The 27,200-nt window shown below is 58.6% G+C and overlaps 1 protein-coding gene and 1 long non-coding RNA gene across 3 annotated transcripts; one reads left to right on the forward strand and one right to left on the reverse strand.

Annotated features, from left to right (window-relative positions):
• Position 1: 1 nt before the first annotated feature.
• LOC129046311 (uncharacterized) lies at positions 2-3,243 on the forward strand. Its single transcript, XR_008507354.2, has 3 exons — positions 2-312; positions 961-1,017; positions 1,411-3,243. It is a non-coding gene; the product is annotated as an uncharacterized LOC129046311 (long non-coding RNA).
• On the reverse strand, positions 2,836-25,348 carry NAPA (NSF attachment protein alpha). 2 transcript variants are annotated; one of them, XM_045891843.2, is made up of 11 exons: positions 25,107-25,346; positions 16,314-16,393; positions 13,688-13,804; positions 8,969-9,015; positions 7,808-7,885; positions 7,513-7,568; positions 7,333-7,417; positions 6,402-6,506; positions 5,254-5,322; positions 4,549-4,599; positions 2,836-3,614 (listed from the first exon to the last, which is right to left on the reverse strand). In XM_045891843.2, exons 1-11 carry the CDS (start codon positions 25,202-25,204, stop codon positions 3,513-3,515), a joined length of 888 nt encoding a protein of 295 aa, XP_045747799.1. In that variant the 5' UTR covers positions 25,205-25,346; the 3' UTR covers positions 2,836-3,512. The 2 variants fall into 2 exon arrangements, with proteins under 2 accessions (XP_045747799.1, XP_064437354.1); XM_064581284.1 differs by lacking the exons at positions 7,333-7,417; positions 7,513-7,568 and having other exon boundaries at positions 25,107-25,348.
• Between the last annotated feature and the right edge of the window lie 1,852 nt (positions 25,349-27,200).

The raw sequence follows: 27,200 nt of genomic DNA on the forward strand, positions 1-27,200 counted from the left end.
CGCCGGGTGGCCGCACGTCGCGCAGGCTGATGACGTAAAGAAGCTGCCGTCGCTGCCCTTTACCAAGATGGCCACCCGCCGGGCCGCCGGGGCTTCCTATAAGACTGCCCCACCGCGCGTGCGCGCTCCTCGCCGCTCCTCTTCGGAGTCAAGGAGGGGGCTGCCACCGCCTGAACTGGGGAGGGGGTGGGCCTCGCTGTGGGCTCTGTGGAAGGTAGAATAATAATCCTAAAACTCAGTATAGTCCTTACGTGCCAGGAACTGTTCTAAGCGCTTTCCCTCTATTTATTTCAAACTCACAAGCAGGCTGAGGTAGGTACTATGTTTTACGAAGGAATCGAGGCACAGGAGGTAATTTGTCTATGATCGCACAGCTAGTAAGCGGTAGTGGAATCCGTACGAGATAGCCCATAGTCTGTTATTTTAATCACGTTACCTTTAAAGTGGTGAAATGCATTCGTACCCAAGGAAAAAGGATCTGGCTGTCCGTCCTAGCAAAGAACCACCTCCTTCACTGAATGAATACCTACTTCGCGCCGGTCATGTTGGCTCCGATTTTCTCTGAATCCTGACAGCCACCCAGCTGTTATTACCCTGCTTTCATTTACTGAGCATTTACTGAGCACTTAACCGTGTGCCAGGTCATCCCTTACACATCAATCTCGATGAACCCTTCCAACTCGGCAAAGGAGTTTATTGTCCCAATTTGTAGAGGATGAAATAAATGGTGGCTCTGATATGACTGGAAAGTGGGGGAGGCTCTGGGGTCTTCAGGGGTTCATATATGTGCTTTTTTTTGTTGGACTCTAGAAAGGCATCAGGAGTTTGAGGGACTCTGTATACATCTGTACATCATTTCCAGAAGATAAGAGTTGGCCAACTGTCTGGCCACGTTGAGTTAATCTTCTGTCTCTGTCTCTGTCTCTCTGTCTCTCTCACACACACACACACTGCGGGAAGTACGAGTGTACATGCGGGTGCACACACATGTGAACGAGGACTGCAGGATCCGTGAAGGTAGGGACTGGATCTCCCTTGGTCACAGTCAGATCCCCAGCTCCTGGACCACAAGGTCTGACAAAAGCAAGCATTCAGTAAATGTGTTAGAAATCCACAGATTCCGTGCCAGCCCCTTTGCCAAGCACCAGGGACATTGTTACATAAGACATAAGGGGAAAGTTCTCAAAGGCACATGGGATCTGGAGGGTGGTTAAGGGGAGTCTGTGTCCATTCCCGACTTCGGGATTTGGTGACCAAATCCTCCTGGAGGGCAGGGTCTAGCTATGTGGTTTCATACTATATTCCCAGGGCCTAGACCAGGCATGGTATACAGTAGGTGCTTAGTGGATACTCGCTGAGTCGATGAAATGTGGGGTCTAATTCTGCTTCTTCTTTTTTTTTCTTTTTAAGATTTATTTATTTATTTGAGAGAGCGAGAATGAGAGAGAGCACATGAGAGTGGGGAGGGTCAGAGGGAGAAGCAGACTCCCCGCCGAGCAGGGAGCCCGACGCGGGACTCGATCCCGGGACTCCAGGATCATGACCTGAGCCGAAGGCAGTCGCTTAACCAACTGAGCCACCCAGGCGCCCTAATTCTGCTTCTGAAGAATGTTTTCTTCAGGCTGCTTCTCCCTCACGTGGTAACCTCTAAGCTACATTCACTTAACATCTGTCAAATGAATAAATGAAGTTATAGGTTGGGAAGGAAAGAATTGTCCTGCTCAGTGATTTCCACCCCTTACAGCACATGTGACTCGGCTGTGGAATTTTCAGGAAAAAAAACCAAAACCAGAACCTCCCAAAAGAGGGGGGAGCTTCATCCGAATCACAGTTTATCACCTTCTGACCCAGGCTTGTGTACTTCAAGTGATTTCAAGCCCAGCCCAGGGTTGAGACTCATTATTGAGGTCACTGGTGGCAGAAAGAGATTCTGGCGCTTAGTCTCCAGCCGGTGCCCGTGGCAGACATCAGTAATTGATCTCAGGTCTCAGGAGTCTTAACTGCGCCCTAGGCAGCCATCATCAACCAATCCATCTGAGCTGTGGGAGGAGCTCAAGGGGACAGGAGCAGGGCACGGTGCTGCAGTCCGTTCTCTCTTGACACGGTGAACCTGAACCTCTCTGGGACTTGTTCCAGGCTCTAGCCTGGAGCACCTCTTCGAGGAGCCTTGGTCTCCCAGGCGGCCCCTCCTCTCGTCCTGCGCCCCCCTTCACTTCCAGACACCCCCTCCCATGGCGACTCTGAGCCTCCTCCAGTTCTGTCCCTGCCACAGCCCACGTGTGTCAGACTGCTCACCTCCACGCAAGCCTCCATTGTGGCATGTGGCGGAGGCAGGTGGTTCTTGCCCACCTTTCCCAGGCAAGGGCTCCTGTCGTCCCCCCTTCCACTTGCCACACCCGCTTGGTCTTCGTGCCCTGCCCACCGAAGTCGTGTCCCCCCTCATCCTGGGCACCTGGAACAAATACCACCAGGGCTTTCAACCCTCCTTCCATGAGGGGCCTCTTCCACCCTCCTTACCACCGTCCGTACCCTCCCTTCTCCAGCCAGCTGAGGGCTGGTACTGCCACCCACCGTCCCAGCGGAGGAAACTGAGGCCCGCAGAACCCAGAGGCCATAGGATCAAGCCAGGCGCTCCCAGACTCCCGAGCCCACCCATCCCCAGGCCTCCCCCAGGACCTCTGACCCCAGCCCCATCTTCAGTTATGCTCGCCCTCTTCTTTCCCACCAAGTGTGCCCAGAGCCCAAGGCAGGTACCAGGAGGGGCAGGAAGACAGGACACCAGCCCTGAAGGGAGAAGGGGGCAGCAGAGTTGAGGAGGAAAAAGAGAGACTCATGCAAAGTGTTCTTTTTTATTTTCTTTCTTAGGCCAACTGCAGCTTCCGACCACAAAACCTCAAAGCACTACAGAAGGAGCAGATGTAGGGGTGGGTGCAGGGATGACCCTCTGAGCTCCAGGGCCTGCGGTCTATCCTGAGAGGTCAGGGCTGCAGGAGGCTGGGTGGGGGTTGGGGGGTGGGGCGGGGTCCCAGCACTGGAGGGGAAGGAGCCCACCCCCGTGGAGAGAGCAAATCTCAGCAGCTACATGTGCTCAGAGCTCGGCTGGAGGACAAGTGGGAACGACAGAAACCAGCCCCGTGCCTCAGCTGGTCAGGATATGGGGGACCAGATGCTGACCCCCACCCCTGGCAGCACCCACAGCAAATAAGTCTGTGTCAAAGAGTCTATGTTTTGGGGCAGAGAAGGGGCACCTTTGAGGGGCTTAAATAAATGGGTAGGAGGCGAGGGATGCAGCAAGAACAGAGGGGGACTGTCTGGCCAGCAGGCCTGGCCTCAGGGACCCAAAGCAGGGCTGAGCCCGCACTGTGGCTTGGGGAGACTCCTCTGCGGGAAGGGAAGGGAGGTCTCACAGCCAAGGTCTCAGCCCCACCTCTCTCTCTGGGCTCACGCGCTAGAGGGGCGCGGGGGTAGAGAAGACGGGGCAGGAAGACAGGTGCCAGGGGGCTGGGTGGGGCTTAGCGCAGGTCCTCCTCATCCCCCTGGATCGTCTTCTTGATGCGAAGCAGCATGGTGGTGAGCCACTGGTCCAGCCGGGAGATGGCATCGTACTCCTTCACCTGGGACACATGGGGAGGGGAAGGTGACAGTGGGGCCAGTCCCGTACCTGGTCCTGGCTCCCTCCTTGTCCCCAAGCCCAGAGTCTCTGGTCCCCAAATCCTCTACATGTGTCCCAGCCCGCCTCCCTGAGGAGGAGCAAAGGGAGGGGGCTCCCTCTAAGGCTGCCTTGAGAAAAAGAAAGGATGCTGCAGCATAAAACGGTCCAGCTTCCTGTTTCATGGGTGGGAAACAGGCCTGGAGATGTGAAGGCCTATTCCAAGCGCCACGGGGACGGGGCCAGAGGGAGAACCGAGCCCTGTCACCCTGCCCCGGCCCCGCTCCTCCCTTCTCTGTGGCTGAGCTTCCTGACGTCCTGCCACCGTCCGGGGCAGGATGGACTGGAGGAACTTTGGTCTCTGTCATTGTTGGTGGTGTAGGATTCCCGAGGGGCACCCAGGAGACAACACTTGACAGATGCAGTCTAGACGACTGGATTAGGACTGGAGCTGGGCCCAACCAAGTTCCGGATTGTTCAAAAGAGAGTAAGGAAAGGGAGACACACCTCTGTGGGGCGGTTCTACCAAGGAAGCTGGTGCCGGAAGGGGCCCCCCCCTTCCACAACTCGTCTCTCTCCCTCCCTGCTCCTCCCAACTGCTCACCAAGGACACTCACTGGTGCAAAGACCTTGGCCTCCAGGGACAGACAGACATCAGGTCTGCCTCCCAGCTCTGCCCCTAAGGGATGGAGGATGAGTCTCCTCACCTCCCCCCAGTGCCATCATCTCTAATAGGGGGAGGACACCTCCCGTACCTCCGGGGCTCCCCGTGAGGATCCTGGGGTGACTGGAGAAAGGGATTCACAGCCAGGACGGGGGTCAGAGAAAGGGTGGGATTCATGGGAGAGTATGTCTGTACAGGGCGCCCCCCACCCCTGCCCCCAGCCCCGGCCACTCACCGCCTCGGTGTAGCTGTCAATGTTCTGCTCCTCATGGGCATCTAACAATTTCTGCAAGAAGATGGCAGGCAGGGGTCAGGGACCAAGGCTGGCCTGAGGCCTGACCTGGATTAGACCCACACATACACCATCCTGCGGGGGGCAGGTCAGGGGGCTCCCGTGCTGGGAGGGAGGAAGGGGCTGGTTCCACCCCTGCCCGGTGTGTGTGTGTGTGTGCACGCGCGTGTGCATGCTCATGTGAGAAATCACACTGCCCCTACCTCCATCACCACCTGAGCCTTACTTCTCTCATCAAGAAAACAGAGGCCCAAATGAGGGAAAACAAAACAAAACCAAAAGACCTTTAAGAACTGCTGTACAGGGCGCCTGGGTGGCTCAGTTGGTTAAGCGACTGCCTTCGGCTCAGGTCATGATCCTGGAGTCCCGGGATCGAGTCCCGCATCGGGCTCCCTGCTCAGCGAGGAGCCTGTTTCTCCCTCTGACCCTCCCTCCTCTCATGCTCTATTTCATTCTCTCTCTCAAATAAATAAATAAAATCTTTAAAAAAAAAAAAAAGAACTGCTGTACAAACCCTGATGATTATAGTAACCAGAGCCCAAGCCTCCAGGTGCCCCCCCACCTCCAACACCCCAGTCCTGGCTGAGCCCTCCAGGCCCAGAGGCAGGGAAAGGGCGGGGAGAGGGCTGCAGAGCGCCCAGCACTCACTTTCATCAGCGTGCACTCCCGGGACCCAGAGAACGCGGGGAACAGCTCCTCATACTTCTGGACAGCAAGCTGGACATCGCCAGGGTGGAAGGAGGGAAGGGGACAAGCTAATGAAGATGGGCCACTGGAGCCACCGGCCTGGCAGCCAAGGGGATCTGAGACATGAGACATCTGGCCCCGGTCAGCACCCTGCGCCCCTCCCCCAGCCTCCAGTGTCACCTGGCTTTGTGCCTGGAGGGCACCTCTGTGGGGCTGTGCCCAGCCAAGCCTGCTGCAGAGACAGCTTGTGGGGACGAAGCAGCTGGGGGGGGGGGGGGTGTCTCCCAGGCCAGTGCCCACGGTAGGGGGCAGATGACAACTGCCTCGTACGAGCCCATCCTACGTGCCAGGGCTGGTGCTGGGCGCTTCCCACATTTAACCATCACGTGGACCCAGGGAGGGTCGAATGACGGTGACCCCTATTCTGGAAGTGGGGAAGCGCACAACGACCTGCTCAGGGCACAGGGTACATGGGGGCGGGGACGCGAACCGGCCCGACGCCAGAGCCCAAGCTCTTACCCACAACGGGAGCAGGGGTGGTGGAGGGCAGTGCAGCTGGGGCCCCGGCAACGCTGCCCCCAGGAAAAGTCCAGCTCCCCCCTGGGCTGTTCCCCACCCCCTCGCCCAGCACGGACCCCTCTCTTGCCAAGCAGCCCTGAATATGGGTGGTGTGGGCGTGCATGCTATGGTTCTGATCATGACACTGGGAGTCAAAGACCTGGAATCCAGCCATGGGGCCTTGAATAAGGGTCTCTGGTCTCAGCCTCAGCGTCCTCATCCGTAGGACAGGGGACAGTGACGCTGACCTCAAGGAATGCAAATAAGGATTCAAAACATGCTCTCACTGAAGACAAGGCCTGGCACTGAGTGAGCCCGGAGCTGGATAAACTCAAAAGCGGCAGAGACTGGGCAGGTGACACCAGGGCCAGGAACACACCAGTGAGAGCACGCATTTCCTGTCTGCAGCTGTCGGGTGTCGGACGTGAGGGAGGGGCTCACCCCTATTAAGGAGTTAGAAGGTGACTTGGCCTAGTGATGGACACCACGCTCCGAGGTGGTCCCTGGGAGGTGGGGGAAGCTCTGGGCGGGCCCACGGGGCCCCAGCTCACCTTGGCATTGAGCATATCGATGCAGAAGTGGCAGAGGGCCGCCTTGAAGAAGTAGTCCTTGGCGCTGTACTTGAGGAGGGGGCTGTCCATGGCGTTGGTCCCCACCTGTGACCATGTGGAGGCGGCACCATAAGCTTGGGGCAGGCAGCCAGAGGGCCAGGGTCACTGCCAGGCACCTGGGGGCCAGCTGGGAGCCACATGTGTGTCCCGGGGGGGGCCCTGCTAACCCGGAACCCCAAGGGCAGGGAGGCCAAGGACCAGCCCCAGGGAAGTCAGCTGGTGGTGTGTGGGCAGCCAAGGCCCAGGGTATGACAGGAGATGGGTGTTGCCACAGGGCTGAAGCCAGGTGTCCGTAGGCCCCGAAGCACCCACGACGCTGGGGAAGAGGCGGCCCCGCTGTCAGGCCCCATGGGAGGCTGGCACGCGGTGGGCAGAGGGACGGCAGGCTGCGGGAACATGAGAGGTGGCGCCCGCCCCCCTCTCCTCCAAGGCCAGCTGCCTGCCTTTCTCTTGGCCAAACTGAACCCACCAGGACAGCCTGGCCCGCCCAGCCCTCCCCACACAGCCCAGGGGAGCCTGCGCACCCACGTGACGTTCCCTCCCTGTCCCACCCACCACGTTCGGGACCATGCTTCCTGGCCCCCTTCCTGCAGGCTCCTCAGCTACCTCCGGCCACCCCAGGCCTCACTGATTCCTTCCCTCCAGGACCCTGGGCCTCCCCAGAAGCTCCCTGTGAGAAGCGTATAGGGAGGGGGCGGTGAGACCGTGTGGGGTCGTGGGTGGATAAAGGTTTAGCCAGCAAGGACAGGATGAGCGCCAGGGAGGTGATGGAGGGAGGCATGTGACAGAAGGCAGGGGGAGGGAGCATGGTGCAGACGTTGGGCGTGGCGCCCTCCCAGAGAGCAGGGCTCTGAGCCCCACCTGTCCCCACCTGTTCATAGATGTCAACAGCCTTCTGATACTGCTCCAGCTGAGCGGCATAACCAGCCACCTTCAGCAGACACTTGTTGGCTGAGCTGTGTGGGGTGGGCGGAGAAGACAGAGGTCGGTGGTGGCCTGGGGCTTACTGGGGCCTGGGGAGGACAGGGAGAGAGGAGCCTGCGGCCCGTACCTGTTGGATTCTTCCCCTTTGTAGTAGTCTGCAGACTGCTCGTAGTGGGCGATTGCCTGGGGGAGACGCGGGGAAGGGGCAGAGGGCAAGGAGGTGGCAAGGTGACCGCTGTCCACCACGGGCCCGACCCTGGGGCCTTCACGCAAGTTCTGCCAATGCCCCACGCCCCTCTTCCAGTACTCAGACACCAGAAACCTCCCAAGTAGACAGAGCAGAGAGATGAACCCCAGTCCGAGGGGACCGGCCACTGTGGTCCTCCCCCACCGTTGGCCAGGCAGGGCCGACGGCCACTCACCTTCTCGATATCCACCAGCTCTGTCTCATAGATCTCGGCGATGGAGATGTGGTGCTTGGCCGCGATCGTGAATCGGCCCTGGGTGGGACACAGGGAGGGGCCCTCTGTGACAAGTGATGTCCCCAGCGCCCCACCCCAGCCTGCTCTTGCCCTTCTGGGTCCCCAAAGCTGGTGGGTCCCTGCCCCTTAGCCGCACCAGTGAGGTGTGCACAGAGGGTACCGAGAGCCAGGGGGGCATAGGCCTTTAACAGGAGGCTCGACTGAGAGGCCTGGGTCCAAGTGCCGCCCTGACGGGTTGACCCTAGGCACTTGCCTCCCCATTCAGCCTCCGTGTCCATCCTGTCCACAGGGACACGGGCAAACAAGGCAATGCCAAGGTCATGGGGGCACGGGTACCTGGTGAAGGGCCCGGCCTGGGGAAGCATTTGACAGATGGCCCACAGAGGTGGAAAGACCAGCCTAGAATTGCCTGGTAAAAGCTCTGGAGAAACCAGGCTGACGGGTGGGCATCCCTACTGCAGAGGGGACAGCCTTTCTTGGCCTCCCCCCGGCCCCCAGTGTGGCCATGGAAGCCGCCCCCGACCCAGGCCAACCCCCAGCTTCCCCCATAGACATGCACAGTTCTCCCGAAGGAGGCCTGGAGCTCCCAGAAGGGCTGAGCACAGGCCACCAGCCTCCCCGCAGTGGGTGTCCAGGCGCCTGGCCCTGCCGAGGGACATCAGGAAAGGGCGAAGCTCTGGGCTCAGCTACTCCTGTTTGTGGCCATGTGTCCCTGGGCAAGTCACGTCACTTGTCTGGGCCCCCCTTTCCTGTCACATGGGCGAATGGCAGGGAGGATTAAACCGCTAGCACTGTTCCATCTAGGATACTCCAGCATGGCCCGGGACCTGGCAGGGGAAGGGGTCCGACGAGACAGAGGCAGAGAGTGAAGGGCAAGTGGCAGAGTGGACAGGAGTCTGGTCCTGGCTCCCTGGCGGAGCTGCCCCTGGGCCTCCCCTATTATGGGGGTGCTCCCTGGGGCGGGGCAGGGGCTGGCCCAGGTGACCAGACTCCCGCAGCTCCCACTCCCCCTCACGCCTGCTCTTGGTGCCGAAGCTGGGACGGCAGGCTGGGGCAACATGGTGGGGCAGGAGCGGGGACAGGACGGGCAGCCACCCTTACCATGTCTGTGTAGATCTCGATTGCTCTCATCAAACAGTTAATGGCCTCTGGGGAGAGAAAAAGGGAGGTGTGGAGGAGAAATGAGAATGAGAAGTCACCTGGGCAGAAGTCAGGAGAGGGGGAGGCAGGGCTGTGCTCCCGTGGCTGGGCGGGGAGCTGAAGGGGTCCTTGAGCCGCAGGTAACACGTGCTCAGAGCGGTGGATTGCAGGCCGTGACTTGCTGAGGGCTGTCACAGCGCCACCGCCTTCCCGGCGGCCCCAGGGACGGAACACAGGCCGATAGCCAGCCTCCCATGGGCGTTCGGAGCCAGGCCAGCGAGGGCCCTACCCTCCACGACAAGAGGGGCTGGCAAGGGGACAGGGGGGACCAGAGGGGGCCGGGCCTGACATGTGAGGGACGCCCAGGTTTCACCGGGGCTCTGGCACCTCGGCACTGCCCCACGTCCCCTGCACCTGTCTGGCCTCCGTCTACAGCAGGAGGGGGCTGGACGCCGGGACACCCAGGTCCCCTGGGCTGGAATCTCCATCACGGTCTCCTGCCCACGTGTCTGCGTTCAGCAGAGCCCTCTGTTCTTGTCCCTTCCCCTGCCACCGGTCAGCTCCTCAAACCACAGGTCCCCCCAACACAGCAAACACCAGGAAGGCCCACGAGAGAAGAAATTCGGCTACCTTTGTGGTACTACCTCTTCCAAGACCTGAAATTTGGGTATGGCTTTTTTTTTTTTGACACGTTATTTGGAGGAGAGAGAGCAGCACGAGTGGGAGGCATTTTCTAGCAGACAGAGATGAGCTCTCAGGGTGGATTTTTAAAATGCATCTCCGAGGAAAAGGTGTTGGGGGAGGTGCGGGAGGGGAGGACAGAGAGCCCGGACAGAGCCAGGACTTGGGCTCTGAGCTGGGGCGGGGCTGCCAGTTCATCCTGCCGTCCAGGGCATCCAGCAGGCTCCTGGTCTGCCCCCCGGGGTCCCCACAGTCAGCCAGGCCCGCTGGGTGGAGAGGCCACGGAGAAGGGCCGCAGCTGGTACCTGCTCTTATGGGGCTGAAGGTCTCACTACCTGGGGTGGGGGGGGAACGGACATGTGAACAGAGGCTCTCAGCCTCGGACCTGTGGCTGGGCCTTCAGGGAGTCCACAAGCCCCCCTAAATTTACATGCGAAAGGTGGGTGTCTGTGAGCCCTCCTCTGAGGGAGGGAGGGCCTATAGGTTTGCTCCAATTCTGAAAGGCCTCCGGGGATGCCAGAAAGATTTAAAGAATGTACACCATTCGGTCAGGGTTTTGAGGCTGACAGCTGGAAGCCCGGGGCACCAGAGAAGAAAACAAGGTAAAGAGGAGGCAGAGGGAAAGAACGCACACAACAAATTATAGCCGGAAGACAGTCCGCTTGAACACAAGCACATATTTTGAAACAGAGCATTTCTGAACTGATGAACCAGCAACGGGCTGGTTGCAAGAGGACGATAAGGCTGGTAAGGAGCTCGGGGGCTGGGCTGCAGGGAGGCGCCTCTGCACATCTAGCCCTGCTCCAGCCTCCATGCCGGTGGGGGGTGGGGGGGCGCCCTGTGGCCAGCAGGGAGACTCACCGGCTCCCTCTTCTGGGACGCCGGGGAGCCCCACCCGGCACCTGCGCGCTGAGGTGGCCCAGGCGGCTCTCAGGGAGATGAGCAGGGCCAGGAGGGGGACAGGCTGCGAGTTCCTCTCTGGCAGGACGCGCTCTCCCACAGCGGCCGCCCCAGGCCTGCGGGGCCCCCCTGGCGCCGGAGCGCTGTTAGCACGGCATGGCCCTTGGGGGAGGCAGAGGGGGCAGGAGATCACTCCCAGGCAGCATCGCGGATTCACAGGGTTGAGTCCCCCTCACGTGGGCTCCTGGCTCGGGGACAGCCCAGCAAGTGCTGGTAGACCAGCCGCTGACACACGGGACACGGCAGGCTTATCTCCAGTCACCAGGCCCCCGGGGATGAGCGGCCAGAGCACCCCTGGATGAGATCCAGCTCTCTGCGGTCCAGAGTGGGGAGGGTGCTGGCTTAGGCACACTGGGAGCCGTGCAACCCAGGGCCCTCGCCCCACCTGCTGGGCTCCAGCGGCCAACGGGTCTGGCTGCCGTTTCCCACATCAATCCCAGGACTCAGCCCTCCTGGGTGCAACGGGGGCACAAGGCAGAGTCCCACAAGGAAGCGGACTGGGTTAGAGAACGCTACTGCCGCGTGTGGTTCGCAGGAGGCGCCCAGGAACGCGCGCATGCAGCCCAGGGCCCGGCTCAGGTGGCTGGGGTTAGAGGCCTCCCTGGCCTGAGTCCCTCCAGAGCAGCCGGTGGAGGCTGGGAAAGGCTGGGAAAGGCTGGGAAAGCCGGGAACCACCGACAGCTAGAGGCATCACATACCCCCCCCCCCCACCGCCCCCAGTCCACCATTCCAGGCAGACTCGCAGACAGAGCACGCTGACAGGTGCCAAATCCTTTCCTTCTACCCTGGCCGGCTCTGGCAGGCCTTCTGTGCGGGCTGGGCACCAGCTGCCTCTCGCGGGGAGGGCCCTCCAGGACTCCTGGAGGAGGTGGTGCTGACCCAGGACAGAGGCCTTCCAGGCGGCCGAGGGGACCAGCAAGGCCCCAGGGAGCTGGCCACCTGCTTGGGGAAGCCCGGTGGGGTTCCGAGTGGGCCCTCCAGCTCTGTTTTACAAGCCGAGTGGCCAAGGGGAGGAGGCCGGGCCTCTGATGGGGGCCACGGGCCACCCCTCATTAGAGATCTATCGCACGCCAGGTGCTGCGCTGGCCAAGCCTGTGCTTCTTCTCACACGTGGTCTCTGCCTTTACCAGACCAGGAAACTGAGGCCCAAAAGATGAAGTGATTGCCCGAGGTCACAGGGGAAGAGGCTCGGTCTAGACTCAGGAGACCACACGGAGCCACATGCTACATGAACCATTACCTGGGCGAGGAGTCCGTGAGGCGACGGTGCTGGGTCACTGCCCCGGTGCCCCCCCGCCCGCCCCCCTCAGCACCAAGAGCCTGGTGCTCCACCCAACGCACCCACTCCGGGCTGTGCCCAAAACAGGCTCCTCTCCGGGTCACTGCTCCTCTTGCTGCCTGAAAGGTCCTTCCCACCCCAGGCCCACCCCTCCCTCCCTGCCTCAGCTCCCGGGGCAGCAAGCCGTGCTTGCTGATCCCTGGAGACACCAAGCCGGCCTCTGGGGCCCCATGATGGCCACGTCAGCAGACCCAACGTGAGACACCCCTCACCCTCCGCACTTCCTGAGGCGGAGCACAGGGCCCCAGCACCCAACACACCCCCTGCAGAACCCTGCCTTGAGCTGGAAAAACTCAGGTCAAAAGCCACCGAAGGATTAAGGACGCACGCAACATCCCAGACGCAACATCGAGGAGCCGGTTGGGGGCCCATCCGAGGGACGTGCTCGGGTTTGTTTGAAGAGCCATGAAGGCTGGCACTCGACTTCTGCCCCAGAAACGAGTCCTTCCGGTCACCCCAGAGCAGCACAGACACTAGGGCGGCAATCCAGGAAGCCCAGTTCCCCAGGGAGCAGAGGGAAGGCTGGTGGTGGGGAAACGGGACACAGACGTCCCTGGGTGATTCGCGGTGGCCCTGGGTCCTCCTCACATGGCCGACACGGCCTGCTGCGGCCCACCCCGCCACAAGGCCTCCCCTCTGGTTCTCGCCGAGCCTGGGCCCACCGCGTGACCCCTCAAGCCAACCTCCGTGGGACACCCAGCTACACAGGCAGCGACTGGTCAAGTCTGGGGACACAGAGAAGCTACTTGGTCTACAGAGACCTAATCCCTGCCCAGGAACGACAGGTCGGTCCCCAGTGGTGGTAACGGATCCGCCAACAACTCGCCAGCACCAGGACGGGAACCGGTGCTTACCAAGCCTCGCAAACACCTCGGTGCCCAGCTGCAAACTGTCCTCTCTTGGGAAGGGCAGGTCTTTGTTCCAAGATGAGGCATCTCCCCCCTTTTTTTTTTCTTAAAACATTCATGTATTCCCTATTCTCTCATGAGAGAATAGTAACAATAAATGGTTACCTAAAAAAAGTATCTTTGCTTGCTAAAATTAAAAAATCAGCAACCTGTGTCTGGCAGCGAGATGGAAAACAGAAATTAAAATTCCAGCTCCCTGAGACCCAAAATTCTGGTACCCACCGGGCTGCGCTTCTGCTTCGGGATAAGCCCGGTGGGACAAATGGTTTTCTCACCATGAGTCAGTCCCAAACCGGGCTTTTCTCCCCAGCGCTGCCTCATTTTAAGTAACTTGTTCTCTGGCAACTCCCATCTTGGGCTGTGTTCTGATTTCCCCCCCAGGGTGTAGGGAAGCCAGGTTAGGATAATTTCCGCTCCTTTTTCGGCAGCAACTCCTACCTGGCTGGTCTCAGAACCCCCTCCCACCCCCCTCTGCATGTTAATTCTGACAACAGAACAGATTTTCCTCTCTCCTTGGCATGCGGTGGGTCTGCAATGTAACTCCCACTCCCAAATGCTCCCCGGCTCTGGGAAGGAAGCGATCAGCTGCGCACACAAAGTAGCAGGGGGAGGCGGAGGCTTGGAGCGGGATGCAAATGCCAACCGGAAGGGAGCCAATTTCGAAGTTCAAGCGCAAGTGTCTCCCTGCCAGCCTGTGGCGCGTGTGTCCCTGGGGAGAACCGGCGCCTCACGGAAACCTGAGGACTTCTGTGGAAAGTGCTCAGCCGGCCCCCGAGACCCGTGGACGCTCACCTTGCGGGTCAGCTTTCTTGAAAGCGTTGCCGGCGTCCACAAAGCAGGTGGCCGCGTCGTGTTTGCTCTGGAGCTGCAGGTGCAGCCGGGCTGCCTGACAGAAAGCGTTTCCGGCAGCTGGAACAGAGAAGAGCGAGCTCAGCCTTAGTGGGGCTCCGCTTGTCAGAAGCCACCCCGACGCTGGCCCGGGAGGGGCCTCTCCTCTCCTGAGAGTGCAGAGGGGGCTGGAGAGAGGAAGGGACTGGCCTGGCTCGGGGGGGAGGGGGGGGGGTGCTGACGTGAAGGCCTCGCCCTGTCCACCTGAGGCCTCCTGACTCCTGGGCTGAGGCTCCTGAAGGTCCACGAGGTGGACACGGAGGGAGGAGGAAGCTGCCTCAGGGAGAGGCCCCTGAGCCCTGGGTATACAAAGAGAGAGCCAGGTGGGGGCCAGCTAAGATCCCATGGCCCTAATCTCAGCCTCTGCCAGTATTTCCAGGGCCACCCACTTCTAAAGATCCAAGGAGAAGGCAGACGGGGCCGAGAACTATGCAGGATACAGAAACTATCCCCAGTTGACCCCCGCAGTGGCCCCATGGGACAGCAGGAACTTGAGCGCACGGGGACAAGTGCCACTGGGCAAAGGGCGGTGCAGACCACATGGGAAGCCCAGTTTGACCAGTACTTGGCTGCAGGCGGTCATCCTGCACTGCTCCCAAGCCACGGTGGTCACCTGTCCGTCTCCTAAGTTGCCTGGCAGCTTGCAGAAGACAATGACCTGGCTCCTGCTCTGTGGCTGGAGAGCAGGGGTGGGACGGTCCTGATCGGAAGCTCCAACGCCCACCGCCAGCTCAGCCAACCCCCACCTGAGGCTCCACTGGCCTCCGTCCTCCTCCAGCCGCGTCAGAATCACAGAGTTCCGGAGCTGGAAGGAGACCAGAGGGTCTGGCCCCCTCCTGGAACTTCAGAGCAGCAGGAAAGACAAAGCAGCCCAGTTTCCATCATGTATGATTTATTACTTTTAAGGGCTCAAACGTGAGTGCAAAATTTCCAGAAAAGCAGTATTGTTGGGAGAAAAATGAAACACGGCCCTGGATTCTTGTTTGAATAGTTGGGGGTGGGGGTGGGAAGGAAGTAACACACTTTAGGGGCAAAGCGACATCTACGTGATTGAGAATTACTCTTTCTCTGATGGCGCCTTCTTAGTTTGGGAGCACGGAATTATACAGGGCACGTGGCTGTGTGCCCTATCTATTTGGTGAAAGCTCAGGAAAAACCCTTTTAGTTTCCAGGAAACTAAAAGTGTTCTCAGAAAATGAGGAGACTCCGTCTCACCGGGGCCTCCACCCTCTGCCTCCAGGGTCCCATTCCAGGCTGTGTCTCCTTCTGGTCAGAAAGTCCCTCCCAGGGTCCCAAACCCGTCTTTGCTCCATTTCCTTGATCCAATCTCACTGAGGCTTGAGGCCGAGTCCTGCAATCAGCCCTGAGCAGCTCAACGCGCTAGATTTTCAAAGCTCTCCTCCAGGCCCTCAGGCAGCTCCCGACCAGCTCTTCCGGCCTCTCGGGCCTCTAGGAGCCCCTCCCTGCCTCGGTGGAGCCGGCCCAGCGCCAGTCTGACCACAACCTCGAAGCCAAGTCAGAGGAACGGCGACTCTGGTCTCACTCCGCCCACCGACATAGGTTCTGAGGGTCTCCGGAGGCGCATGACCTGGGATGGGGATGCCCTGTTCCGGGGGGAGGCCCTTGCAGCAGGTTGTGACAGTGTGCGAGAGCACAGAAGGCTCCGGCGGGCACCTCACAGCCACTCCTGAAGTTTGCTAATCTGCCCACCAGGGTCCCGGGAGAGCTCTCCTTGCACCCCGACGCGGGGAGGTGGGCTCGCAGGCATGACGAACACGGAGCTCGCGGCCACCATGTTTACTGAGTGCTGGCTGCCCCCAGTGGGGATGCCTGATCTCCATGAATGCCCACCGCGGCCCCACGGGGGTGGGACTGCCGCTGTCCCCGCTGTCGGACTCAGCAGGAGTTGGATTGGGAAGTAACCTGCCCGGGGTCCCACGGCCAGCCTGAGCCGTGCCACGAACCTCTGTCACTCCGGCAGCAAAGGCCCTGCAGCCACACAGAGGCCGCTCCGGACTCGGAGCTCTGCCTTCTGAGTTCTGGTTCTGTCCCTCACCACGGTGGCACCTCAGGCCCGGGGCTGAGCCAAGCCTCGGTCTCCAACAACGGGCATGTTAACGGTAGTGCCCCGACGATTCCATTCAATGCGCATGCTTGGCACTTAGGGGCGCGCTTGATAAATGGTTAAGGTGACTGCTGGAACCACGGGAATGGTCCGCTACGTCCAGCATTCAGACCTGATAAAAGCAGTAGGGAGGAGTTTCTGGGGAAACCGGACACTCGGAGTTTAAGGAGAAACCCCTCCAAGAGCTATCTGGATTCACTAATCTATTTATCCTTAGAGTCCTCTCGCCAAGGCCCTGTGGCCCAAGTAAAATAACCCAGTGGGCTCGAAGCGAGCCAATGGCAGGCCGACGGGCTTCCGGTGGCAGAGATGGCACGGCGAGCCCCAGAGCCAGGCCTTCAGGACTGGAAGTCAAGGGAGAAGAGGAGAAAGGAGCACGAAGGGGTTCTAGCAGAGATCACATACCACTCCAGTTTTTGGCCATTTTGAACATGTTTGCTGCTCTGGTGTAGATCTCACATGCTTCCTCTATTTTAGATGAGCCTCTGGGGAAAGAAGGGAAAAGGAGATGAGATGCACTAGTCTGGTAGTGAGGAGCAAGCCAGCGTTCTGTCCTGGTGACAGTGGAGATGTGCCCCTACCCCCCATAAGGCCTCTGTGAAGCCCACTGCAGCCCAGGCCTCTGCTGAGGGTTCAGGGGAGACCAAACCTGCGGCCCCTGCTCCCCCCACCCCCGGCACAAAGGCACACTCAACGCAGGCTGGCTGGGCCCTCCCTGGGGAGGCCTGGGTCACCCCCACTCCACGGGGATGGGGTGGGGGAGGGGGAAGACTTCCCAACCTCCCAGTGAGCCCGGCCTCTGACGGCCTCTTCCATTTCTGCTCAGTGAATGCTGGTTCCCAGGCTCTATGCAAATTCCCCCACCGCCCCGCCAAGAGATTGCAAAGCATTCTGGGGGAGGAGCCCAGCTCTGGATGACTTGTCCATTCCCCAATGCCTGAAGCCCGTGCCTTACACGCCGCAGGTGTTCAGGGAAGACCTCTCCACCGTAGGAGTATGCCATTACTAATCCAGGACGGAGCGGATATACACAAACAACTAGACTTTCTTCTCTAAGGTGGGGTCTACAGAACTGTGGGGCCAGGTGCAAGAGACAAGATTTCCTCACCCTACACTCCTCCTTTGTACTGTCTGAACTTTATCTTCCGCCTATTTTATCTGCTAAAGTGTATTTATATAGAACACAGATAAGATATATTTGTCTTTTTAAATATCAGGATTTACATTTGGTTCTATGGTCCAGCAGTGAGTTACATGTCTAGCCATCTACCGCAAGAAACTAAGCAGAAGCGGTATAAGGATGTTCAGTGCAGGATTATTTAAAATGGCAAAACTACCTTCAAAGAACTTACTGTGCCAGAGTAGGGGCCTGAGAGATACGCAGCAGTACTTAAAAAAAAATCAAAGAGCATTCTGCTTAGGCAGCTTTACTCTGCCCTCCTGAGATCTCCAAGCGGTGCATCGGAAGCTCTTCCGGAACTGGGGGGCCCCTTCATGAGTACCTTGTCTGTGAGTCCCCACCATGTCTCTGTCCTTCCACCTCCAAGAATGCAACCCGCCTCAGCTCATGAGCTCTGTGGTCTCTGCAACTGTTCAAACACCCATGGCCCACATAAACCAGTAGGAAAAAACCCTACATGCTGAGTTCTACCAAATGGATTTCGGATCCTCTCTTCGCTGACATCAATCAGTGTTTTGTGTCGAACGAGGAGAAAAGGGAGGCATTTTCCAATAGAAAGCCAAACAAATCATCGTTCCTGTCCCCCCGACCCATGTCCACTGGCCCTGGAAATCGGCCAGCCCCCGCTGCAGCTGTGGAGAGCCTCCGGGGTAATTTTGGGAGTCGTGTTCACAGCGTTCCTTCCTTCAGTCCATTCCTTTGAATCACTGAAGCTGCTAGTTACAGTGATCACACCAGGCCCCCCAGGCACCCTCCTGGAAGATTTCACTCAGTAGGTCTGGGTGGGGCCTGGAATAAGGCTTTTCAAACAATGGGCCCAGATGAATCAGAAAGCTCAGGTGAGTTTGGGAGGAAAAAGCTGATGTAGACCCACCCCAGCGACCCCTTCAGGCTGTTTCCGTTTGTAAATATACCCCAGGGCAGGCCAGCTGGCTGGCTAGGACTGGAATCTCAGCCTCATGAATCCACATCACAGGAGCTAAGTTTCTTCTTAGCTGAAAAGTCTCTGCCTTCTGGGGCTGTGCTGATGTGGTCTCCCCTACCCTCCGCTGTTCCACAGGAAGTGGCCCCCTGGGGAATGCACTCCTATGCTCACTCTGCTGGGTCGCAGGGTCTTCCCTGGCCAGCCTCACCCCAGCTGGCCCAACACACCTTGGGCTCGGGGCCCCTGCTTGGAGTGACCTCTTTAGAACCCACCCCTGGCCTTGGAGAGGTGAGGAACTTCACAGGCAGTAGGGGGGGACGTTCTCTAGAACGTTCTCTGACTTAAAGGGGATGGATATGTTCACAGACCGAAGTCATGTCTCCCCGCTCCTTGGATCCCCTAGCTCATCCTTCCCTTCCTTGTGGGAACAACGAAGTCCTATCCAGATTGAGCCAGTCTCTGAAAAACCTCAGGCTCCTGGATGAGCAGAAACGGCTTGGCTTGTCCCACCGAGAGGCCCAAAGCGGGGTGATCGACAATGAACAAAGTCAGCCCCAGCTGGTTTGTTTCAGCTCGGTGGGCCAGTGTGAACACAGCACACAAAGGCTGTCAGCTGCCGGGCTGCAATTCTGTGATCCCAGGCCAGCCCTGCGCTGGGTCAGTGATTCTAACTGCAGAGTGGGAAAACCAGAGGGATTAATGTCTGCTCAGGCCTGCCTCCTCCCTCCTCTCCGGACTTGGGTCCTGGCCATTTCCATGCCAGATGATGATCGGGGAATCTCTGGAGTTCCATTGTCTCCTTTAAGAGATGGGAGTGGAGTTCCCAGAGGGGGACAGGTGACTCGTCCTGGGTCACTGGCAGATCTTGAGACAGAAGCCCTTCCCACAGCCACTCATTCACCTGGGGAACAAATGTGAGCATTTATTACGTGCCAGACGCTGCAGATACTAGCAGTAAACCATGGAGAAAGACCTGGCTCTCAGTAAACAGGAAATCAGCAAGGTGATTTCTGAGTGAGTAAGCACTAGAGGCCCTGGGGGAGGAGGGGCCTCTCTGGATGGGCAGATCCAGGCCGCCGCTGTGAGGATGTGACAGTCAAGCTCGGTCCTCAAAGACAACTAAGGAGCCACCGACAGAAAGAGGGAGGAGCACTCCAGAGGGCAGTCACAGCATGTGCAAAGGCCCTAGGACACCAACAGGCGTGGCCAGTTCAGAACAGCAGCGCCCCGGCTGGCTCCGGTGCAGGGAAGGGTAGGAAATGAGGCCAGAGAGGCAGGTGGGGGACCCCCATACTGGAGGCCAGGGGAAGGGGTGAGGCCCTATTATACCATAACAGGCAGGTTTCTGGCAGGGCCAGCGACCAGAAGGAGGAAGTCCCCAGCTCCAGTGCTCTACCAAGCTGCCTCCCCGCAGGATAAATCTGCAGTTTACCACAGGACTTCTCCCTGAGGTCAAGGCGGCTCTCAGAGCACTCATCGGACAGTGGCAAACTCCCTTCGAGGAAGAAACCAGGCCTCCTCCAATGCCTCCTGCAGGAGATCCAGAAAAGCTAGTTGGGCCTGCCTCTCACGAAGAGCCCAGTGGCAGCACAGGCGACAGCTGACGGTCCCTCCCCCACTGACCTCCCCCGAGCTGCCTCTGCTTAGCGGCTCCAGCTCCGAGTCAGGCCGGGAATAGAGGGAACTGGTTTGGGCCAGCCTGGTGCAGGGCTGTCTATAATTACCCACTCGGCTCTGCTTTCTGCCCCCTCCCCAGGCGGAGGAAGCAGTCTCAGGGCTCCCAGGCACAGCCACCAACCTCCAGCGACTGCCATATGGAGAGGCGCGCGCGGTGCCAGCGACGCACAGACGGCCCGGTGGGCCCCGGGCCAGGGGGGTCTGCAGGGCAGAGTCTCAGCCTCCCTCCCTCCCTCCTCCACCCCCTGGGCACCTCCTGGCTCCCGGAAACATGCCACCCGGCCCACCGGCACTCTCCTAAGGGCTGCAAAGGGCAGGGCGGATGGAGTGATTCCTATTGTAGGTCCTCGACCCTCCCTGGCCCTCCTGTGCCTCCCGAAGGCCGCAGCCACTGCCCCTCAGTCCTGTCCTGTTTCTCTGCTTCTCCAGTGTCCCGGGTGGGCAAGAAGGGACCCCAGGGCCTGTCCCACCCTTACCGTGTCTCAACATTCTACCCACCTCCTTCACGTGATTAGAATGGCCTGGTAGGAGCGCAGAGTTCTTCACAGTAACGCTCTGGGTATTACCCCTGCTCCACCGAGGAGGAAGCTGGGGCTCAGAGGGGTTAAGGGGCCTGCCCACACTTATGCTGCCAGAAAGTGGCAGGGCCCAGAAACAGGACTCAGGCCTGGAGATCAAGTGCTGCCTTGCGTCTCACTCACTCAGTGACCTGGGAAGCTTCCTTCCCCACGTCCAAGGGTCTTCTGGAAAACGAGAAGGTGGACAAGGTCCCTGCCTGCTCTCGCCTCTGTTCTAGATTAAACAGCCAACGCTGTGCAGATTTCCCTCCCCTGATGAGCAGACGCTGCTCTCTGCTGGAGCTGCGCTGAGCACGCCCTAGGCAAGGGAGGGAGTTAAACCAGCCCCCCACAGAGGCCCCTGTCCATGCTGCAGGCGGAAGGAACATTAGAGAACATGAAGGTCCACCTGGCCCAGGGAGCAGGCGGCCACCAGCCCTCTTCCTCTGCTGACTGCACTGAGCTGTCAGAGAGCTGCGGGATCCCCTAGCATCTCCTCCCGCACCCCCTGCAAGGCTAAGCCCTTCACCGCCCCCCCTGCTCAGTAGTGCACCCCCTCACCCCGGCCTGATGGGTATGGCCTCCTGTGGGGCAGGGCCTGGGCCCCCCCTCCCCCCGCAGTGCGCACACAGGCCCCAGGAACAACTGAAGGCTAAAGTTGTTATGCGCTAACGGCTGGGTTCTTTTTTTTTTTTTTAAAGATTTTATTTATTTGACAGAGAGAGACACAGTGAGAGAGGGAGCACAAGCAGGGGGAATGGGAGAGGGAGAAGCAGGCTTCCCGCTGAGCAGGGAGTCCGACACAGGGCTCGATCCGAGGACCCTGGGATCATGACCTGAGCCGAAGGCAGACGCTTAACGACTGAGCCACCCAGGCGCCCCTAACGGCTGGGTTCTGCAACCACCTCAGGTCACTCTTGTGACACTCTCGTAACACGTCTGTAACGGGTTTCTACAGAACAGACCTGGGGGCCAAGGGAGGGGCTGAGGCCAGTTTCGGGCACTTTGATAACGGCGTGACTTCCGGCTGGTGATCAGCAGAGCCTCAGTTGCTTTATCTGTAAAATGGGAGACAGGAGCCAATCCGGGAAGCAGGCTGTGGGGATTAGAGAAGACGTATGCGCCGTACCCAGCACGAAGGGCAGAGCAGAACAGGTGCTCAAACGGCTGCTATTATGTGAAGGAGGAGAAACATGCTCTGAGGGCTGCCGGCCACCTGGCAAGGGGAATTCTAGAGTCACAAGGGCTTGGTGGAAAATCGAGGACTGCAGTTAGGCCTGGGCTCGAATGCAGGCTCGTGGCTTGCACGTCCCGGGTCCCTCTGTGACCCAGGGGGAGACGCCGTCCCTGGCGGCACTGCTGGCGGCCCTCGCAATCTTGCAGGTAGCACCTAGGAGAGTGTCTGCCCCATGGCAGGCGCTCAGCTTGGCTCTTATCAGGCTGGCAGAGAGGGCATGTTCTAGAACTGTTTACCTATTTCCACTCTCAGCATGAGCTTTATCTCCCCTGCCCCCAGGCTGGCGAGGTGGCACCCTCCTCTGATTTCCACAGAGCCCTGGGCCTCCAGCCTCCCCACCGCCCTTACTACATCCCGCGGACAGTGCTTATTTCTGGGCCACTGCCTTCCTGACAGTAAGCTCAATGGGGGGGGGGGGACACGCCTGCGCACGGTGGGGTGGGTACTCCTCTAGTTCTCCTACTGATGCCCCTCCGCACCCCAACAAGATGACTTCACTGCAGCTCAAGAACTGAACGCGTTTCCTTTCCTTAATAGATGTTTCCGAAAGACCTCGGTCTCTCAGCTGTCCTGTCCCAAACAGGAGCACTGGAAGCTCTGTACAACCAGGCGGCAAAGTCCCCTCCATCGAGAAAGGCAGAACCCTGGGACTGCAGCAAAATGATGGCCAGGGTACCCCCAAACCTTGCATCCCCTCAGGAAGGGCTCCACTCTGACACTAGGCGAGGGACGCCCGAGTTTTCAGCCATGGAGCCTGGCAGGGGCAGGGCGCTCTGAGTGGCCACAGTGATCGCCGGAAACAGGCGGCCGGTCAGGTTGGGCTCTTGCAGGCTCTGCAGTGGAAGGTGGTCCAAAGCACAGCTGGAAGCTACGGTTCCCACACGGGGCTTGGCTAAGGGCCCACCCACCCTACCCAGGCAGCCATTCTTCCCCTACAAAAGCCAGCCTCCAGCGCTCCTGGGGGTTGCAGGTGCCTGCAGGCAGTTTAAACAGGACCTGATTGGTCAGGACCTGATTCCATCTTTAGGAACAGGCTCTCGGTCTACGGAACACCCTATCATCCCTATTTCTCTGGCGCCTCCCACCCAACTTCCAGTAACAGCACTTAATGATAACAGTGAGCACTTAAATGCTTACCAGGGCCGGGCGCTGTGTGCTCACCACTTCACAAGCACGTTCTCCGTTTCTCTTTAGGACCACCCCATGAAGTAGGTATTACTATGATTTTCATTTCACACATGCAGAAACTTCCTATCAACGTTGGTATCCAAGTGGAAAAGTTTTTGTCTTGGATGTCGGTAGGCGGGGGTTGGGGGGTGAAGGTGGAGGTGTCAGGGATGAGGACAAGCCCCAGGGAACACAACCACTGTTTAGAACTCGTACCATTCCAGAGGGAGCACAGCGGGGAAGTCTGTGGATCCATCTGAAGCCTCAGGGCAGGAAGAAGAAGGCATACCTCCCCTCCCCTTTCCTGCGGTTTCACTGTGCTTTACTCAGGAACTCTCCATCTTTTTGCTTCCAGAGAGAAGTCTGGGCTGCCCACCCCCCATTCCCTACAGCTCCCTGCCGCAGGGGCATGTGCTCTGGCTGGGGACTTGAGGGAGGAGGAGGGAGCCAGAGGGAAGGTACACAAGGAGCTCGGATCTACTAACTGGCTGGTACTGCCTCCCCCGCGGGCCGCTGGTGCCCAAAAGTCCTCTAGTGTCTGGGAGCCCAGAAACAGTGAAGAACAAAGAAGGCCCTAACATCCAAGGATTCGGGCTTGCCCCAGATCCCAGGTGGGCGCTATCCTACTTGGCCCTCTGACATGACCAGAGACCTCTCAGTTTGCAAGGTTACTGCTGAGGTTTCTGAAAGGGGAGGGAAAAGCACGAGGGACAAGCTGAGCCCCAACACTCCCTTCTCCGGTCCCTGAAGCCACTGGGGTCTGTAAGAAAAGGCAGCTGTGAGATGCTGAACACATGAAACCCCAGCTCCAGAGGGGAGGAGGTGCCCGGAGTGGCTGCTGGCCAAGAGGAGTCCTCTGGGCTGACCTGTTGCTACACTCCCTGCTCTCAGACGGACAGGTTCCCGTCAGTACCTCTGCCCTCTGCTCTCGCCTTGCCCACTCCCCTCTCAGCACCATCTCAACTGCTTTTGGAGCTGGAAGGGACTGGGATGAATACACCGGCTCTTTCACTTAAATGTTTGGAGAAAACTGCCATGTGGGGCAGGGAGGGAGGAGGAGTTATAGGGTAGGAGCCCCCTGAGACACCGAAGTCTGCCAACATCCTTCCTAAGTGTCGTGTCCAGAAATGGGCACGAGCCTCGGGGAGAAATGAGTGTGGCAGCAAAGACAGCTCTGGGATCAGACAGGCCCAGGTCTCCCACTTACTGAGGAATCAGGCAAGCAAGTCTGTCCACCTCCACAGGGATGTTGTGAGGATTCAATGCAAGGACACAGGTAAGGTGCCTGAGCCAGGTCTGACTCAGAACCAGAGCACTTAATAAATATTATCTGGTATTACTACCATGACTGCCTTCACTCTCCCCCACACCAGCTGCTGCAGTCCTTTCCAAAAGGCCAATGGGAACTCTCCAAGAACGGCCCTGTTATGCACTGAATGTGTCCTCTCAAGATTCATGTGTCGAGATCCTAACCTCCAAGATGACAGTACGCGGAGATGGGGGCCTTTGGGAAGAAATTAGGTTGCGAGGCAGAGCCCTCCTGACTGGGATAAGTGCCTTTACAAAAGAGACTCCAGAGCGCTAGTTCTCCCCTTCCATCCCCTGCTTCCACAATGTGAGGACACAGTGACAAGTCCCCTAGGAGAACGCAGGCCCTCATCAGACACGAAATCTGCCAACACCCAGATCTTGGGACTTCCAGCCTCCAAACTGTTAGAAATAAATTTCTGATGTTTGTAAGCCACCCGTTCTAGGGTACTTTGTCATAGCGACCCAGACAAACTAAGACGGCCCCCATTTAAAATCCTCAATGCTCTCCAGCACCTCAAGTCCAAGGTTCTTTCTCCAGTTCATGCAGCCTTCTCTCAGGCACCCTCACACACCTCAGACCTGGGCTCATCACTCCCAGGATCACCTTAGCCCTGACTCCCTCAGCCCCATCGCCCAGAGCTCATGCAAATCCACTGCGGTTCGCCTTGGAAAGGTCAATCCGCTGGGCAGGTGTCCTCGGTCCCAGGCCCCGCCGTGCCCATCAGGGATCCTTCAGACAGGTTCTCTTAGAACTCCCAAAGACTCTGACCTGGCTGCCCTCCCACTCCAGTCCCCTTCGGGGCCTCAGACCGTGCTGCCAAGGCCCAGGTTCTCCTCCGGCCTCTTGGCCCATCTTCAGCTTGGGTCCCCTACCGCCTCAAGACGGTGCGGCCTCGGTTTGGGTGCCCTCAGCCCAGGGCCCTCCCAACACCTCAGACCATCTCCCCTCCAACCGTGTTGCCACTGCCTGGGCCCCCTGCCCTTAGCCTGGGTCCCCCTCCGCTACTTTAGACCCCGGCACCTCCTCCCGGTATCCCCTCCGTTCTCTAGGCTCGAGCCGTGCGACTCCGCCCCGCCGCTTCAGGCCATGACTCCTTCGTCCCCTCAGTGGAGGTCCCAGCCCACCCCTCGGCGTGGTTCTCACCCAAAGAGGCCCGAGAAGAAGGACTGCGAGTTCTTCACTTTGCGCTCCGCCTCGGCCAGCAGTGCCATCGCCTCCGCTTCTTTCCCGGAGTTGTCCATGGCGGCCGCAAAGGTGCTCAGCAAACCGCCCGACCCGGGCCCGCGGGGGACTCGGCAGAGGCCCGGCCGCGGTAGACAGGCCGGGGGAGCTTACAGGGCTGCGTTGACGTCGCACCGGCACGCACCCCCCCCACCCCGCTGCCCGGCACCATGTGATGTGCGCCGGCCAACCAGCGATCTGGTAGGGAGGTGCGCGCCCTGCCGGCCACGCCCCCGCCAGCCGCCGACCCCGCCCCGTGACTCACGGCCGCCAATCGGCGACGCGATGTTTCAACGCTTGCGCATACTTCCGCGTAGGACACTCCACTCTTCCTGGTGCGCTCTACGGCACTCCACGTGATTCGCATAAGCCAATCGTAGTCCCCACCATCAAAGACCCGTCCCGAGGTGGGGCTTCTGCTCCACCAGTCAGCAGGATCCCCCGTCTCAGCCCGGACCTCCCCGCGGAACTTGCGCCCCAGTCAGCTGACCATTGACCCTCACATGACAGCTCCCGGCCCCGGCCGGAAGATACGCCCCGCCCTCCTCCGGGTTTGACAGGTGTCCTGCGCACAGCTCAGTCCCCGCCTCCGCTCCGTAACTCGCGCGTTCTTCGCTAGGAGAGCCGTAAGCGGTGAGGAAAGCGTTCTGCCTTTTCTTGCGCCCTCTGCTGACGGATACTGGAACTGGTTTGGGACGGCCCGTAAAGTCCGTAGACGGGGAAAGAAAACTGAGGGCTCTCTCTGGATTCATTAATAAAAACAAAAACAAAAGCTGGAGAGAGCGTGTCAAAAATTCACTCAGAGCCCAGATCTTTGTTTTTAATGCCATTCTCCAATAAAAGGAACCAGGACTCCTTGATAAATGGCTGCTTGGAGGCTCGGGCAGGAAATTACACAGGATGAGCCTGAAGGATCTTGTAGTGCCAGAAAGGGGGGGGGTGGAGAGTGAGTGTAGTGTGTGTTTGTATCAAATGGTAGGGTACGTCAAAGAGACACAGGAGCCAACTGAAAGAGCTCCCAATAGCCAAAGCTGGAACATTTTGAGCAACACAATAAACTAGTACTGGATTATAATCCGGTGTACAAAATATCCCTGAGCCCATGCTGGTGTTAAGGGAATGACTGAACAAACAAACGGGGAAGATAGACAAATACTTCATGCAGAAGAGTTCTGAATAGTTCATGTAGACTCCTCCCTCCAGAAGGTGGAGCGTAACTCCTCACTCCTCAGTGTGGACCACCCAGAGACTTCCCTCCAGAGTGTGGTGTGGGAAAGGGACGGGGAAACTGCTTCCAGTGGAGAAACCTGACAGTCTCAGCCAGGTGACAGGTTAACATCAACAGTGGTGAATCACATTGATAGAAAGTGCTCTCAATAATGTGATGTGAATGGCACGTCACTTCTGTGAAGGATGGCTCTCCCCATCTAATCACAAACATCAGACAAACCCCAGTTGAGGCATATTCTCCGAAACACTTAACCAGGTCTCAACGCTGTCAAATCATTAAAAACAAGGAAAGCTGGAGACACTGTCCCAGCCCAGAGGAGCCTATGGAGACATGCCCACTAAATGTAATTTGGTGTCCTGGGTGGGATCCTGAAACAGATGAATGTTAGGTAAAAACTAAGGAAATGTGAATAAAGTATGGACTTTAGTCAATAATAATGTGTCAATATTGGTTCGGTAATCGTAACAGATGTACCATACTCATCTAAGATATTAATACGGGGAGCCTGGGTGGCTCAGTTGGTTAAGCGTCTTGACTTTTGATTTCAGCTCAGGTCATGATCTCAGTTGGGCTCAGCACTCAGTGGGGAGTCTTCATGAAGAGTTCTCTCTCTCCCTCTGTCCCTCCCCGCACTCGAGTTCTCTCTCTCTCAAATAAATAAATCTTTAAAAGAAGTATTAGGGGGAACCGGGTGTGGGGTATATGGGAATTCTCAGTACCATTTTCACAATCTTTCTGAAAAATCTAAAAACGATTCTACTATGAAATCTTCTTTAAAAAAATTC

This window comes from Mirounga angustirostris, unplaced genomic scaffold (genome assembly GCF_029215605.1).
Source record: "Mirounga angustirostris isolate CCGP_5_RB_7025 unplaced genomic scaffold, mMirAng1.0.hap1 SCAF_16, whole genome shotgun sequence".
In the NCBI taxonomy this organism is placed as follows: domain Eukaryota; kingdom Metazoa; phylum Chordata; class Mammalia; order Carnivora; family Phocidae; genus Mirounga; species Mirounga angustirostris.